Source organism: Pleurodeles waltl, chromosome 2_2, assembly GCF_031143425.1.
Source record: "Pleurodeles waltl isolate 20211129_DDA chromosome 2_2, aPleWal1.hap1.20221129, whole genome shotgun sequence".
NCBI classification, from domain to species: Eukaryota; Metazoa; Chordata; class Amphibia; order Caudata; family Salamandridae; genus Pleurodeles; species Pleurodeles waltl.
The window spans coordinates 712,893,733-712,906,391 of record NC_090439.1 but is presented as its reverse complement, the minus strand read 5'-3'; the positions used below and the strand labels follow the sequence as shown (position 1 = coordinate 712,906,391).

General features: G+C 45.8%; 1 protein-coding gene and 1 long non-coding RNA gene across 5 annotated transcripts in view; one reads left to right on the top strand and one right to left on the bottom strand.

Annotated features, from left to right (window-relative positions):
• The window catches only part of LOC138282563 (uncharacterized), an 822,484-nt gene that overhangs the window by 303,101 nt on the left and 506,724 nt on the right, over nucleotides 1–12,659 (bottom strand). The gene's annotated exons all lie outside the window — the stretch shown is intronic.
• Nucleotides 1–12,659, top strand: part of MYBL1 (MYB proto-oncogene like 1) — an 802,126-nt gene that overhangs the window by 312,543 nt on the left and 476,924 nt on the right. For 2 of the 4 annotated variants that reach the window (XM_069220273.1, XM_069220275.1), the window contains exon 8: nucleotides 2,719–2,826. The exons of 1 other annotated variant lie outside the window; for it this stretch is intronic. In XM_069220273.1, the coding sequence (XP_069076374.1) occupies nucleotides 2,719–2,826 (108 nt within the window). The remainder of the gene's footprint in view (nucleotides 1–2,718; nucleotides 2,827–12,659) is intronic. One more of the 4 variants, XM_069220274.1, reaches the window with a different exon arrangement.

Genomic DNA, 12,659 nt, shown 5'->3' with positions numbered 1-12,659 from the left:
TAGTATTCCCTCCTTCTGTGAAGAAAAATAAATATGTAGTCATTTGAGTGCACTAGAGAAGGTCTGTTGTACTGTCTGCACCATAGCAAAGACAATAAATGGATTTGCTATCTAAGTTCATAGTAGAACCATTTGGAAGTTGCTTTAAACCTTTGCAGGAGAACTTCCAGAAAAAGGAACGATTTTATAAGTGACCAAGGCAGGCCTTCCTTTAACAAATACAGATAGTGAGTATTAGTGACAGATCTGACCATGCTACATTTCAGTTTGATCATGGTGTGTTGGTGTGCCACTCTTCCTGGTCAGACTTAAAATTGTATCCGCAGGTCAAGATCCTAAACGTCCCTATCGATGGTACTACACTGTTCAGTTCACAAACAGATGCAGACATGTCTCATAAAAAACTGCTTCTTCCTAGCTTGACCAGCTTGAACAACATTCTTCACATATACAGAAATATCATGCTGGTGAGGGAGTTTAAACTTTTCCATTAGCAGGAAAGTGTCAGCCATCAAATAAATATTTTAATCATCTTGATCTTTTCTGTGTAATTAGCCTAAATCAATTTAAAGGAACTCTACAAATCAAAAGGATGCATTATCTTCTTTTAGTTGTTGTATTATCTTCATTCTATTTACTGTATAAGATTATTAAAAGAAACATTGTATCCATGCAACAGAATGTACAGCTCCAATTTTTCCTTATTTTGTGTTTGCACCACTGCTTTTGTGGGAATATGCATCTTTCTTCCTAGGGCAATACTATGATGGACTGACCAGCCTCCTCAACTTTCCACTTTAACCAGTGATGGCTGCCTCTATTTTCATTGGTTAGTTTGACTTATTTCTGTTAGTTAATATTACTTGAAAGCCTCTAATAAACTGCACAAGACAATTCACAGGTGAAGTCAAGTTTTTTTTCCTAGGACAGCAGGGTCTCCACAATTATTTACATTAATATTCCAATAGAGTACCCTTTCTCAATTCCACTTTACCCCTCCGTCAAACGTTTTTTAACTTGCTGTGTTTAATATCTGAGTGCATCTGCAACTCATTGAAACTCTTCAACTAGAGTTTGATGATTCCTTAAAGTAATATACAATTTTGTTGCATTACTCAGAAACTAAAATTATATTTATTACAAAGTTAGAAATTTTCACTAAGGGAGTTAATGTTGTGCTTCTTGCTTGCTCATAATATTGAATCCCCTTTTTCATTGCATACTACTACATTGAAGTTGAGTACGTGAGATGTTTTGCCTTTTTTGATTTAGGAACTATGGTTTTAATTTTTAAAATGTGATTTAATATATGGGATGCACATGCCTTAATATAATAGTTCAACAGGATCATACGATAGATAATCACAAGGATGTTGTCTTTATCAGTGGAATAGTTTGCAAACAATATAATTTCAGAATTGTCATCAAAAGTAAAAACAGTAGTGTACAATAATTAGCAGGTTTCCGGTAGAAAAATAACATATTGTAACCAGTTGCCTAAAGCAGTATCCCACTCTGCATGCTCTTCTTAGTACCCTTTTGTAAATGTGACCTTCCATATTCTTTTCTTTTTTCTTTATTTATTACAAAGTTAGAAATTTTCATTAAAATATATAGCAAAAGGGATGTATAGGTTTTTTTAATGCAAAAATATGCTCCGTTATCTAACCAGATTCCATTATTTTGTAAACGTTCACACCTCAAATTATAGTTATTGGTATAAAACATTAAAAAGAGTTATCCATAAAAGACAACTTTAAACCTTATTGTGATGCACACATCCAAAAACTTTTTTACACCAAACTGCAAAGGGTTATCTTCTGTGTACAATTATGTCCTGATGGCAGGTTTGGTTTAATTGCGGCCTGCAGTTTTTGCTGTGGGGAGAGCAAAACTTCAAGTAGAACCTAAAATGGGTAATACCACGGTTGGACCTCTGATGTAACTTTCTCCTCCCTAACTCAAAAGAGTATTTTTCAGATACCGTTCAGATGTAGGTGGTTGGGGCTTATCTAAACTGTTTTCTAAAAGCCAATGCAGCCAATTAAAAAAAAAAAAAACATGTCCATGGCAGAGCTTAATTTTTTCATCTGTTGTTCATTTTCTGTTGTTTTCGTGCAGACTGTGTTTTTATGGCTTCCCATTTATCAAACTACAATTAACAATCTTGGGTAGATGTCAAAATTCACATAACATCATAATCAAGGATGAACAGTAGATTTAAAAAAACTGATGCATTATGCTAACAATTGAATCTTAAACTTCAGGGAGTTAATGTTGTGCTTCTTGCTTGCTCATATTATTGAATCCCTTTTTTCATTGCATACTACTACTACTACTTTGAAGTTGAGTAAGTGAGATGTTCTGCCTTTTTTGATTTAGGAACTATGGTTTTACTTTTTAAAATGTGATTTAACATATGGTATGCAAATGCCTTAATATAATAGTTCTACAGGATTATAGGATAGATAATCACAAGGAATGTTGTCTTTATCAGTGGAGGAGTTTGCAAACAATATCATTTCAGAATTGTCATCAAAAGTAAAAACAGTAGTGTACAATAATTAGCAGGTTTCCAGTGGAAAAATAACATATTGTAACCAGTTGCCCTAAGCAGTATCCCACTCTGCATGCTCTCCCTAGTAACCTTCTGTAAATGTGACCTTCCATATTCTTCTTTTCTTTTTTCTTTCATTTACTTTCTAAATTCCAATTCAGCAGCCATTTTTTGATGATGATGATCCTGACAAGGAACAGAGAATCAAGGAACTTGAGCTGCTTCTTATGTCAGCCGAGAATGAAGTCAGAAGAAAGCGGGTCTCATCTGTAAGGAAATTTAGTGTTTCTGTGCACCTTGATTGTGTAGGATAGTGGTATTACATTGTTGCATGTTTCCGTTTATCTCTGCTCTGTACATGCTTTGCACATCTGTCCTTTTGTTCATCATTTTGACGTTTTTCTGCAAAGTCGGTCCTCCTATATTCGTTGTATAAGCAAATATTATGTCTGAATGTTTTCCATCACTGAGCATCATGCACTTAAAAATCTAGTTCCGCATATAGAACCCACAATTACAAATATATCTTACATGTAGGTCTTTTCAAGCAGTGCATTAAGTCTCCGGCAACCGTTTTAGGCTAGATAAAAATGTCTGAGGCTGCTTTATAGAGATTTGACCCTTTACTGTTATAGTTGAAATGTTGAATATGCACATTATGTACATGATAGTTCATAGTATTTCTCAACTTTATAACTTAAGGCTATGCAGAAAATACTTTAATCCTTTCTTTAATCAGTCCCTTGTTTCTGTAAACCAATAGCATATTGGTAACACTGAGGAAAGTTAACAGCTAACCTTTTGTTGAGCGATGCCCTAACTATCATGAGTATTCCTAGAAGAGGCTTCCTAAGCTTTCTTGAACATTAGGACTAATGCTGCACATCACAAAAAGTTGTTCAAAAAGGTTTGAAAAGGTCTTTGGGGTCGCATGTGTTTCTGTTCAGTTTGTGACTGTTACTAGTTTGTGTTGGACTGTCCTTTATGGTTGGGGCAAACTCTGATTAGCATGTGGTTGGTCTTCTGTGCTGAAGAAAGTAACAAAACAATTATGAAGTGAAAAGCACCTAACGTTATTAAAAGTAGTTTAGCTTATTTCTGACGTTCCCTCTATTGCCCGATTCTCACCAGGAAATGTTTTGCACAGCTTTTTTTTTGGAAGATACATATGTGCAGTCTTACCCATGCCTGTCTCACTTCACCTTGGTACCAGATGATCTGAAATTATTCAGCACAGCTTATGTGTTGTTTTTACTCTTATTCCTTTTATGATGTCTACATCTTCCTGCAGACTTTTTACCTTATCCAGTATTGGATCTTACATAGATTCACATGCTTGAATCATTCCCCGTTATCGACATGGGAGACCCACGGTACCATAACATAGCAGTATATACATTGCCATAGACCTTAATGACGATGATCAGTCTCTTTAACAACAAATCGATGTCCTTTTGTAAAAGGAACCAAACTTGAATTATGACCAATCAGGTGACATCACCCTCTAAAACACTCCCCAATGATGCAATTTCCCTCAGATTTTGTACCTCACATTGTGTGAAGGGAGTCTCCCTGAGCTCTGCTGCGTTTTCCCACTTCTTGGACTTAATACATCTCAAACATGTCTGACACCTGTAAAATCGGTTTGTTCAGAGCCTGCAAGTCCTGTGGCAGAAAATGTCTACATTTGGATGACCCACATAAAGAATGTATTTACTGTCTCCACCCAACTCACCAGGTGAAGGACTGCAAAATGTGTAGAACCTTTCCGATAAAAACACTGAAGGACAGAGAAGGTAGGCTGTTTCTTTGTCTACAGAAGTCTAAGTGTCAAAAGGCAACCACCTCTAATGGCGACAGCGATGCTTCAGAAAGGTCAAAGAAAAGGGGGAGGTCCTTCAAAAGGCCACCTGAGGAAAGTAAGGTGACCTTGAAATCACATCATAAAGACCCTTTAAAAAGGATAAGAAACATCGGGGGTCATTCTGACCCTGGCGGCCGGTGACCGCCAGGGTCACCGACCACGGGAGCACCGCCAACAGGCTGGCGGTGCTCCCTCGAGCATTCTGACTGCGGCGGTTCAGCCGCGGTCAGAAACGGAAAGTCGGCGGTCTCCCGCCGACTTTCCGCTGCTCGGGGGAATCCTCCATGGCGGCGGAGCGCGCTCCGCCGCCATGGGGATTCTGACACCCCCTACCGCCATCCTGTTCCTGGTGGGTCTCCCGCCAGGAACAGGATGGCGGTAGGGGGTGCCGCGTGGCCCCTGTGGGCCCCTGCAGTGACCATGCCAATGGCATGGGCACTGCAGGGGCCCCCGTAAGAGGGCCCGCAAAGTATTTCAGTGTCTGCAAAGCAGACACTGAAATACGCGACGGGTGCAACTGCACCCGTCGCACATTCCCACTACGCCGGCTCCATTCGGAGCCGGCGTCCTCGTGGGAAGGTAGATTTGCCCTGGGCGGGCGGGCGGCCTTTTGGCGGCCGCCCGCCAGCCCAGGGCAAATCTCAAAATACCCTCAGCGGTCTTGTGACCGCGGAGCGGTATTTTGTCGGGGGAACATTGGCGGGCGGCCTCCGCCGCCCGCCAATGTTAGAATCACCCCCATCATATCTCCTCGGAGAAAGCCTCCTCTTAGCCTCCTACTCCATCTCAAGAAATTGGAGAAACTTCCATCTCTCTGTTAAAGAACATCACCAACGAGTGTCGACACCCCCATTTCGTCTACCAGGATTTACCCACAGTCTCCACTACTGTTGACAGCACCACTGACAAAGACAACACAGTCAATGGCACCACCGACGAAGGCACCACCGTTGATGGCACCACTAATAGCAACACCAAAGCCATCCATGGCGACAAGACCCACGCTACTTGACAAAACATTGACGACGACAACATAGTTGACAAAACCGTTGACTGGCCCGTCCACGGTAATATTGTAAGTCGCAAAAAAGGAAAGTACGCCATCTATTGCTTCACCAAGTAAAGCCTCTCCCTATCCTCAATCACATCACAATACCAGCAGCCAAATCGGTGCTAGACCTGATATAGTATGGTCATATTCTACAATTTACAAAAACACCACAAAATTACCCCCCAAGGGGAGCACCTCCTTCTCATCTTCACTTAATTATAAAAGAAGCTCTTATCATGCATGCAGAAGGAGCAGTTGAGAAAGTTCTGTTTTCGCAAAGTGGATAGGCTTGTATTCCAGATTCTTCCTCATAAGGAAGAAAACAGGGGAATAGAGACCTATCCTAGGCTTAAGAAAATTAAACAAATTCCTGTGCAAACAATCATTTTGGATGGTCACCCTTGCCGACATCCTGAACCCCCTCAACAGCGTGGATGTTATGACAACTCTCGGTTTTCAATACACATACTTCCACATCCCTATTCACCCCAAACACAGAAAATATCTCCACTTCACCATGGCCAGTACCCATTATCAGTTCAAAGTTCTCCCATTTGGACTGAAATCGGCACCTCGCATATTCACAAAGTCCCTGGTACCAGCAGCAGAGTAGTAGCAGCTGCTCTCAAGAACTAAGGTCATCAGGTGTTTACATACTTGGACGATTGGCTTCTCAGACTCCAAACGTGAAACAAGCAGCAAAATCCACGTAAGTCTTTCTGACCTCTTTCTCAGATTAGGTCTCAAAGTCAATTCCTAGAAATCAAATACAACCCCAAAACAGAACAAAATGTTTCTGCGAGCTCTTTTAAACACTATTAAAAAAAGCTTATTTATCCCAGGACAGACAACACAAATTAAGACATCTGGCGATCAAAGTTTCAAGAAAAAGGTCCTTTTCAGTAGGTCCGTACAAGTTCTTACTAGGCATGATGTCTGCAATAAATCTAGTGTCTCTTGCGCGACTGAAGATAAGACCACTTCAGTAAGAATTGCAGAAGCAGTGGATACAGAAAAAGGGATCATTCGAAAATATTGTGTCCATCACTCCGAACATGAAGAATGCCCTTGTGTGGTGGTCCCAGGCTTCTCATTCATCTCAAGGCCTCACATTTTATCCTCATATTCCCGACTTCATGATCACTACAGACGCCTCTCTGTAGGGCTAGGGTGGCCATCTGCAGGACTTGCAAATTCAGGGAAAGTGGTTGATGCAACAAAAAGCCTTGCATATCAATACTCTGGAGTTGCAGGCCATCTTTTTCACTCTTCAGGCTTGTCTTTCAAGGGTAGCAGGCTCATCGGTGCTAGTCTATATGGACAAAACGACCAGCATGCATTATATAAGCAAACAAGGAGGCACATGATCACTAACACCCTCCCTTGAGGCACGGAATCTCTGGAATTCTCATTTTTCACAGCATATCGCTAAAGGCAGAGCATATGCCAGGAATCAGTAACACTCTAGTAGACACACTCAGCAGGACAACAGACAGCTGTCACAAGTGGGAGCTAAATCAAAGGCAGGCAGACAAAATGTAATCACACTGGGGCACGCTGGCATTAGACTCCTTTGCGATGGACAAGAATGCCAAGTGCCAGTACAATGCCAGTCCATACCCGCTCCAAGGGTCGGGGGGAATGCCCTTTTGATGAGATGGTCAGGGATTTATGCTTTCACTTTTCCACCCCTTCCCTCTCATACTAACGGTTCTCAGAAATATGAAAAGGGAGCATTCTCACTTGATCCTCATTGCTCCCAGATGGCCCAGGCAACACTGGTATATGGAACTTCTCTTGATGTTGGAATGCAAAACCATTCACCTTGTCTGCTTCCAATATTACTGACCAGGGACAAGGGCCAGGTTCTCCATCCAGACTCAACATCTCTCCACTTGTATGCATGGCTCCTGAGCTCAATTAATTCAAATATCTAGACCTTCCTCAGCAATGCGAAGATATCCTGGCTAAGGTAAGAGCTGACTCCACCCATAGAACATATAGATTTAAATTGAAAAGCTTCTGCATGTGCTGTCAACAATCTAACTTTCGTTCTTTAAAGGCATCATCTGAGCAGATACTACTGTATCTCCTATTTCTGATGGATACAACTACCTGTGGATTCCTCACCTAATGAATACTCCCATGGCGCCAGCATTCGACGGAAATCTTCTTACTAGTCTCTGCACGTCGACGAGGACGTCACTCTAGCCCACGCGACGCCGTCTGACGTCATACAGGCAATAAGAGGTCCTCGACGACGTGCGGACGTCAGTTCCCTTTTTTCCGTGCATTCAAAACGGTTATCTTCGAGGGAGCAACTGTTACTTTTGTGGTTACAGTGTATTTTTGCTGCGTAGTCTTTCGCTGTGGTAATAATGTCGCAGAGAAAGTCTGGATTCAAGCCTTGTCGTGAGTGTGGAGGCAAGATGTCGGTGACGGATCCTCATTCCGATTGCCTTTGGTGTTTGAGCTCCGACCACGACGTCTCGACTTGTGATTCATGCCAGCACATGAATCCGAAGGCCCTCAAAGAACGTGAGGCGAAGCTGTTTATGGCAAAATCGAAGGAGAAGCATCACAAGAAGTCTTCTTCTCCAAGACATCGGTGTCATCGAGACTCCCGGCGCCGTAGAGAATCTCGGCGTCATTCGAAAGAGACTCGTTCCAGGTCTTCGGATCGGCGCCGAAGGACATGGGAGATTAGTCCCACGGTTACGCCGCATCCTTCGACGCCGTTGCCCTCTCCGGCGTCTCCAACTTCACCTGGACAGGCGTCGGTGATTGAGGTATTGGAGCCTCAGGTGTTTTCTCCGGCGCAGACGTCGAGGCCGGCGTCGGGGTCGCCTCCGAGACATCGGCTTTTCCCACCCCTGGAGCCGATAGTTCCGCATTCTTGAATGCGATGTATGACATCTTCCAACAGATGGCTCCAGGGGGTGCTCCGGCTGGGCCTTTGGCCTTTTCTTTGGGTGATCCTGCGCCTCTTCGGCCGGCACCCTTTATGCCCTTTCTCCCTTTTGGGAACGTGGGCTCGGCGCCAGTATCGGCGCCGGTGGCCGCTCCGGTGGCTTCAGAAGGATTGGCCCCGGGGATTTCCATCCCGTCGACGTCGGGATTTCGGCCTGTGACTCCGGTGGGTCCATCTGCTTCAGCTGCTCTTTAGTCGGCGCCGAAGTTACCTGTGGCGCCGGACGCGGCGTCGGTGGCTTCTGAAGATCGGCGCCGATCTTCGACTTCGGCGAAGGCATTGTCGACTCCGCGTATTGAACAACGACTTCATTCGAGGAGACGTGCTCTCCGTGTATTAGAGGAGCAGGAGTACCAACGAGCCCTGGAGGAAGGAGAGCTAGAGGACTCGGGTGATGGGCTGCGTGGTCTGGAGTCGGCCAGTGGGCTGGACACTTCCCCTGAGTGGGATCTTTCGTCCCCGGGAGAATATACTGAGGAGGCTGCTTCCTTTCATGCGGTGGTACGGAAGGCAGCTAGTTTTTTGGACCTGCCTTTGCCGGTGGTGGAGGCTAAACAAAACCTTTTAACAGAGGTGTTACATCCGGCCTCAGCTGCGGCGGAGCCTCTTTTGCCATTTAATGACGCTCTGCTGGATCCGGTGTTAGAGGTGTGGAAGAGGCCGGCATCTTCTCCAGCAGTTCACAGAGCCGTGGCCAGGAGGTATCGGGCGGCTCCGACTGACCCTGGTTTTCTATCTATGCACCCTATGCCGGAGAGCTTGGTGGTGCAGGCCTCCTGTTCATCCAAGTCAGCGCCTGGTTCTTTCCTGACGGTGCCTGGGGACAGAGATTCTAAGAAACTAGAGGCGCAGTCCAAGAAGATTTTTTCGTCCTGCAGTCTGGCGTTAAAAGCCACTAATGCAACCTGTATCCTGGGGAGGTATATTCATGCTCTGATGGATGACATTTCCTCATCGTTTACGGAGCTTCCCCAGGGTCTTTTGGATCTTGCTTCAAATGCCCAGGCTGCTGCGACCCAGATTATCCAGACGGGACTGGATTCCACCGACTCGGTAGCCAGAGCAATGGGCACAACTGTGGTGGCAAGGAGACAGGCCTGGCTCCGTAACTCGGGCTTTTCTGCGGATGTACAGTCCACATTGTTGGATCTCCCGTTTGATGGGGACAAACTGTTTGGGGCCAAGGCTGATTCGGCCTTGGAACGTTTTAAGGAAAGCAGGGCCACGGCTAAGTCGTTAGGGCTCCAAGCTCCTTCTTCCACGGCCTCTTCCAGATTTTTCAGGAGGTTTCGTGGATTTGGGCGTGGCTCTTCCTCCTCTTCCTTTCGGGGAAGATATCAGCAACCTGCCTCTTCCCATCCCTATAGATCTTTTAGGGGGAGAGGTAGGGTCCGCACCAGAGGAGCCTCTCAGCAGCACTCTGCCTCTTCCTCATCCTCTGGCGGGGTGCAGCAGGGGAAGCAGCCTTAGGCTTCCGCCATTTCCCACTCACTCCTCTCCTGTAGGGGGAAGATTACAGCATTTTCTCACGAAATGGAAGACTGTTACAACGGACACGTGGGTTCTCAGTATTGTGGGAAAAGGCTACACCATTCCCTTTCGGGAGTTCCCGCCCCTCATCCCGCCCCGCCCTTCTTATTGTTCAGAAGAACACCTCCTGTTGCTAGAACAGGAGGTACAAGTCCTCCTTTCAAAGGGCGCGGTGGAGTTGGTCCCAGAGCAGGAAAGGGGTCGAGGATGTTACTCAAGGTATTTCCTGATTCCCAAGAAGGATGGTCGTTTGAGACCAATTCTGGACCTGAGGATCTTGAATTGGTTCCTCAAGCAGGAAAAGTTCAAGATGCTGACCCTAGCACAGGTGCTTTTGGCGTTGAACAAGGAAGACTGGATGGTGTCTGTCGACTTGCAGGATGCTTACTTTCATATCCCGATACTCAAGTCACACAGGAGGTATCTCCGGTTTGTGGTGGGATCGCAGCACTATCAGTTTGCGGTCCTTCCGTTTGGTCTTACTTCAGCACCTCGAGTCTTCACGAAGGTGATGTCGGTGGTTGCGGCAGAACTCAGAAGGAAGGGGATAGCAGTATTCCCTTACTTGGACGACTGGTTGATCAAAGCCAAGTCCCCGGAGCTTGTGTCGCATCATCTGCAGTCAACAACCCAGTTGTTGTTCGACCTGGGTTTTTCGGTGAACGAGCCCAAATCTCACCTAGAGCCCTCTCAGCGCCTCCTGTTCATAGGGGCAGTACTGGGTACAACATTGGGTCAGCCTTTCCTCCGCCTCAGCGGATTCAAGATATTCAGGATTTGGTTCCAATGTTTCGAAATGGAGCAGTAGTTCCAGTCCTCCGGGTCCTTCGTCTGCTCGGTCTGTTTGCCTCCTGCATTCTGTTGGTCACGCATGCTCGCTGGCACATGAGGGCTCTTCAGTGGTGCCTCCGAAGGCAGTGGTCTCAGCACAAAGGGGATCTAGAGGGTACTGTCAAGATCTCCAGAGATGCTGCTGTGGATTTGAAGTGGTGGATTGCAAGCAACAATCTTTCACAAGGAAAGCCGTTCCAGCAGTCGCCACCAGTGGCCACAGTCATAACGGATGCTTCCACTCTAGGGTGGGGAGCTCATCTGGGGGATCTGGAGATCAAAGGTCTTTGGTCTCCAGAGGAACAGATGTTTCACATCAATCTGTTAGAGTTACGGGCTGTACGTCTGGCTCTCAAGGCCTTCCTCCCTTCCCTTCGTGGTCAGTCGGTACAGGTCCTAACGGACAATACTACCACGATGTGGTACATAAACAAGCAGGGAGGAGTGGGGTCGTACCTTCTCTGCAGAGAAGCTCTTCGACTATGGTCCTGGGCAAAGGACCATCAGATTTGCTTGATAGCAAACCATCTGGCCGGAGTCTTGAACGTGCGTGCGGACAGTCTCAGTCGCCATTTCTCGGCAGACCACGAGTGGCGTCTCCATCCAGATCAAGTCCGTTTAATCTTCCAGAGGTGGGGGTTTCCTCGGGTAGATCTGTTTGCCACTCGAGAGAACGCGCATTGTCCGTTATTCTGCAGCCTCCAGTATCCGATGCAGGGAGCGTTGGGGGACGCGTTTCAAATAACCTGGTGCGGCCAGTTGCTTTACGCGTTTCCTCCCATACACTTGATTCCTCGAGTATTGAGGAAGATTCGCCAGGACCGGGCTCTAGTCATCCTAATAGCTCCGGATTGGCCAAGGAGGGTATGGTACTCCGACCTTCTCCAACTCTCAATGTGCCCTCCGCTCCGTCTCCCTTTCAGGGCAGACCTCCTCTCGCAGTCGCAGGGGCAGGTTCTACACCCCAACCTCCAGAGTCTGCACCTACATGCCTGGAGATTGAACGGGGCAACCAGAGTTCCTTCTCTCTCCCACCGTAGGTAGTGGATGTTATATTAGCGGCCAGGCGACACTCCACTAAATCTATCTACGCTAATAGATGGTCTAAATTTGTTGCGTGGTGTGGAGAGAGGCAGATTGATCCTTTGCATGCTCATCTATCGGACGTGTTGTCTTTTGCTCTGTCTCTAGCGCAGAAAGGTTGTGCAGTGGCTACCATTAAGGGTTATTTATCGGCCTTGTCAGCCTTCATATGTCTTCCAGACCAACCATCTTTATTTAAATCCCCTATTGTTATTAGATTCTTGAAAGGTCTTCTAAATAAATATCCTCCAAAGCCATTCATTATGCCGCAATGGGATTTGTCCTTGGTCCTGACTTTCCTTATGGGGTCCCCTTTTGAACCTATGCATTCTTGCCCCTTAAGGTATTTGGTTTTAAAAACAGTCTTCCTGATAGCTATAACATCAGCAAGGAGAGTGAGTGAGTTGCAGGCCTTATCAGTAAAGCCCCCTTATACAACTTTTTATGGGGATAAGGTGGTGTTGAGGACCAAGGCTGCTTTCCTCCCGAAGGTTGTTTCACCCTTCCATTTGGCTCAGGCAATTACTTTGTCCACGTTCTATCCTCCGCCTCATCCTTCCAAAGAGGAAGAAAGACTGCACCGTCTGGACCCAAAGAGAGCGTTGAGCTTCTTTATTGATAGAACAAAGGATTTCAGGCTGGAGGATCAGCTGTTTATTGGATACGTGGGCAAGAGGAGAGGAAAGGCAATCCACAAGAGAACACTATCCAGGTGGGTTGTTCTTTGCATTAAAATCTGTTACTCTTTGGCAAAGAAGGATCCTCCTGAGGG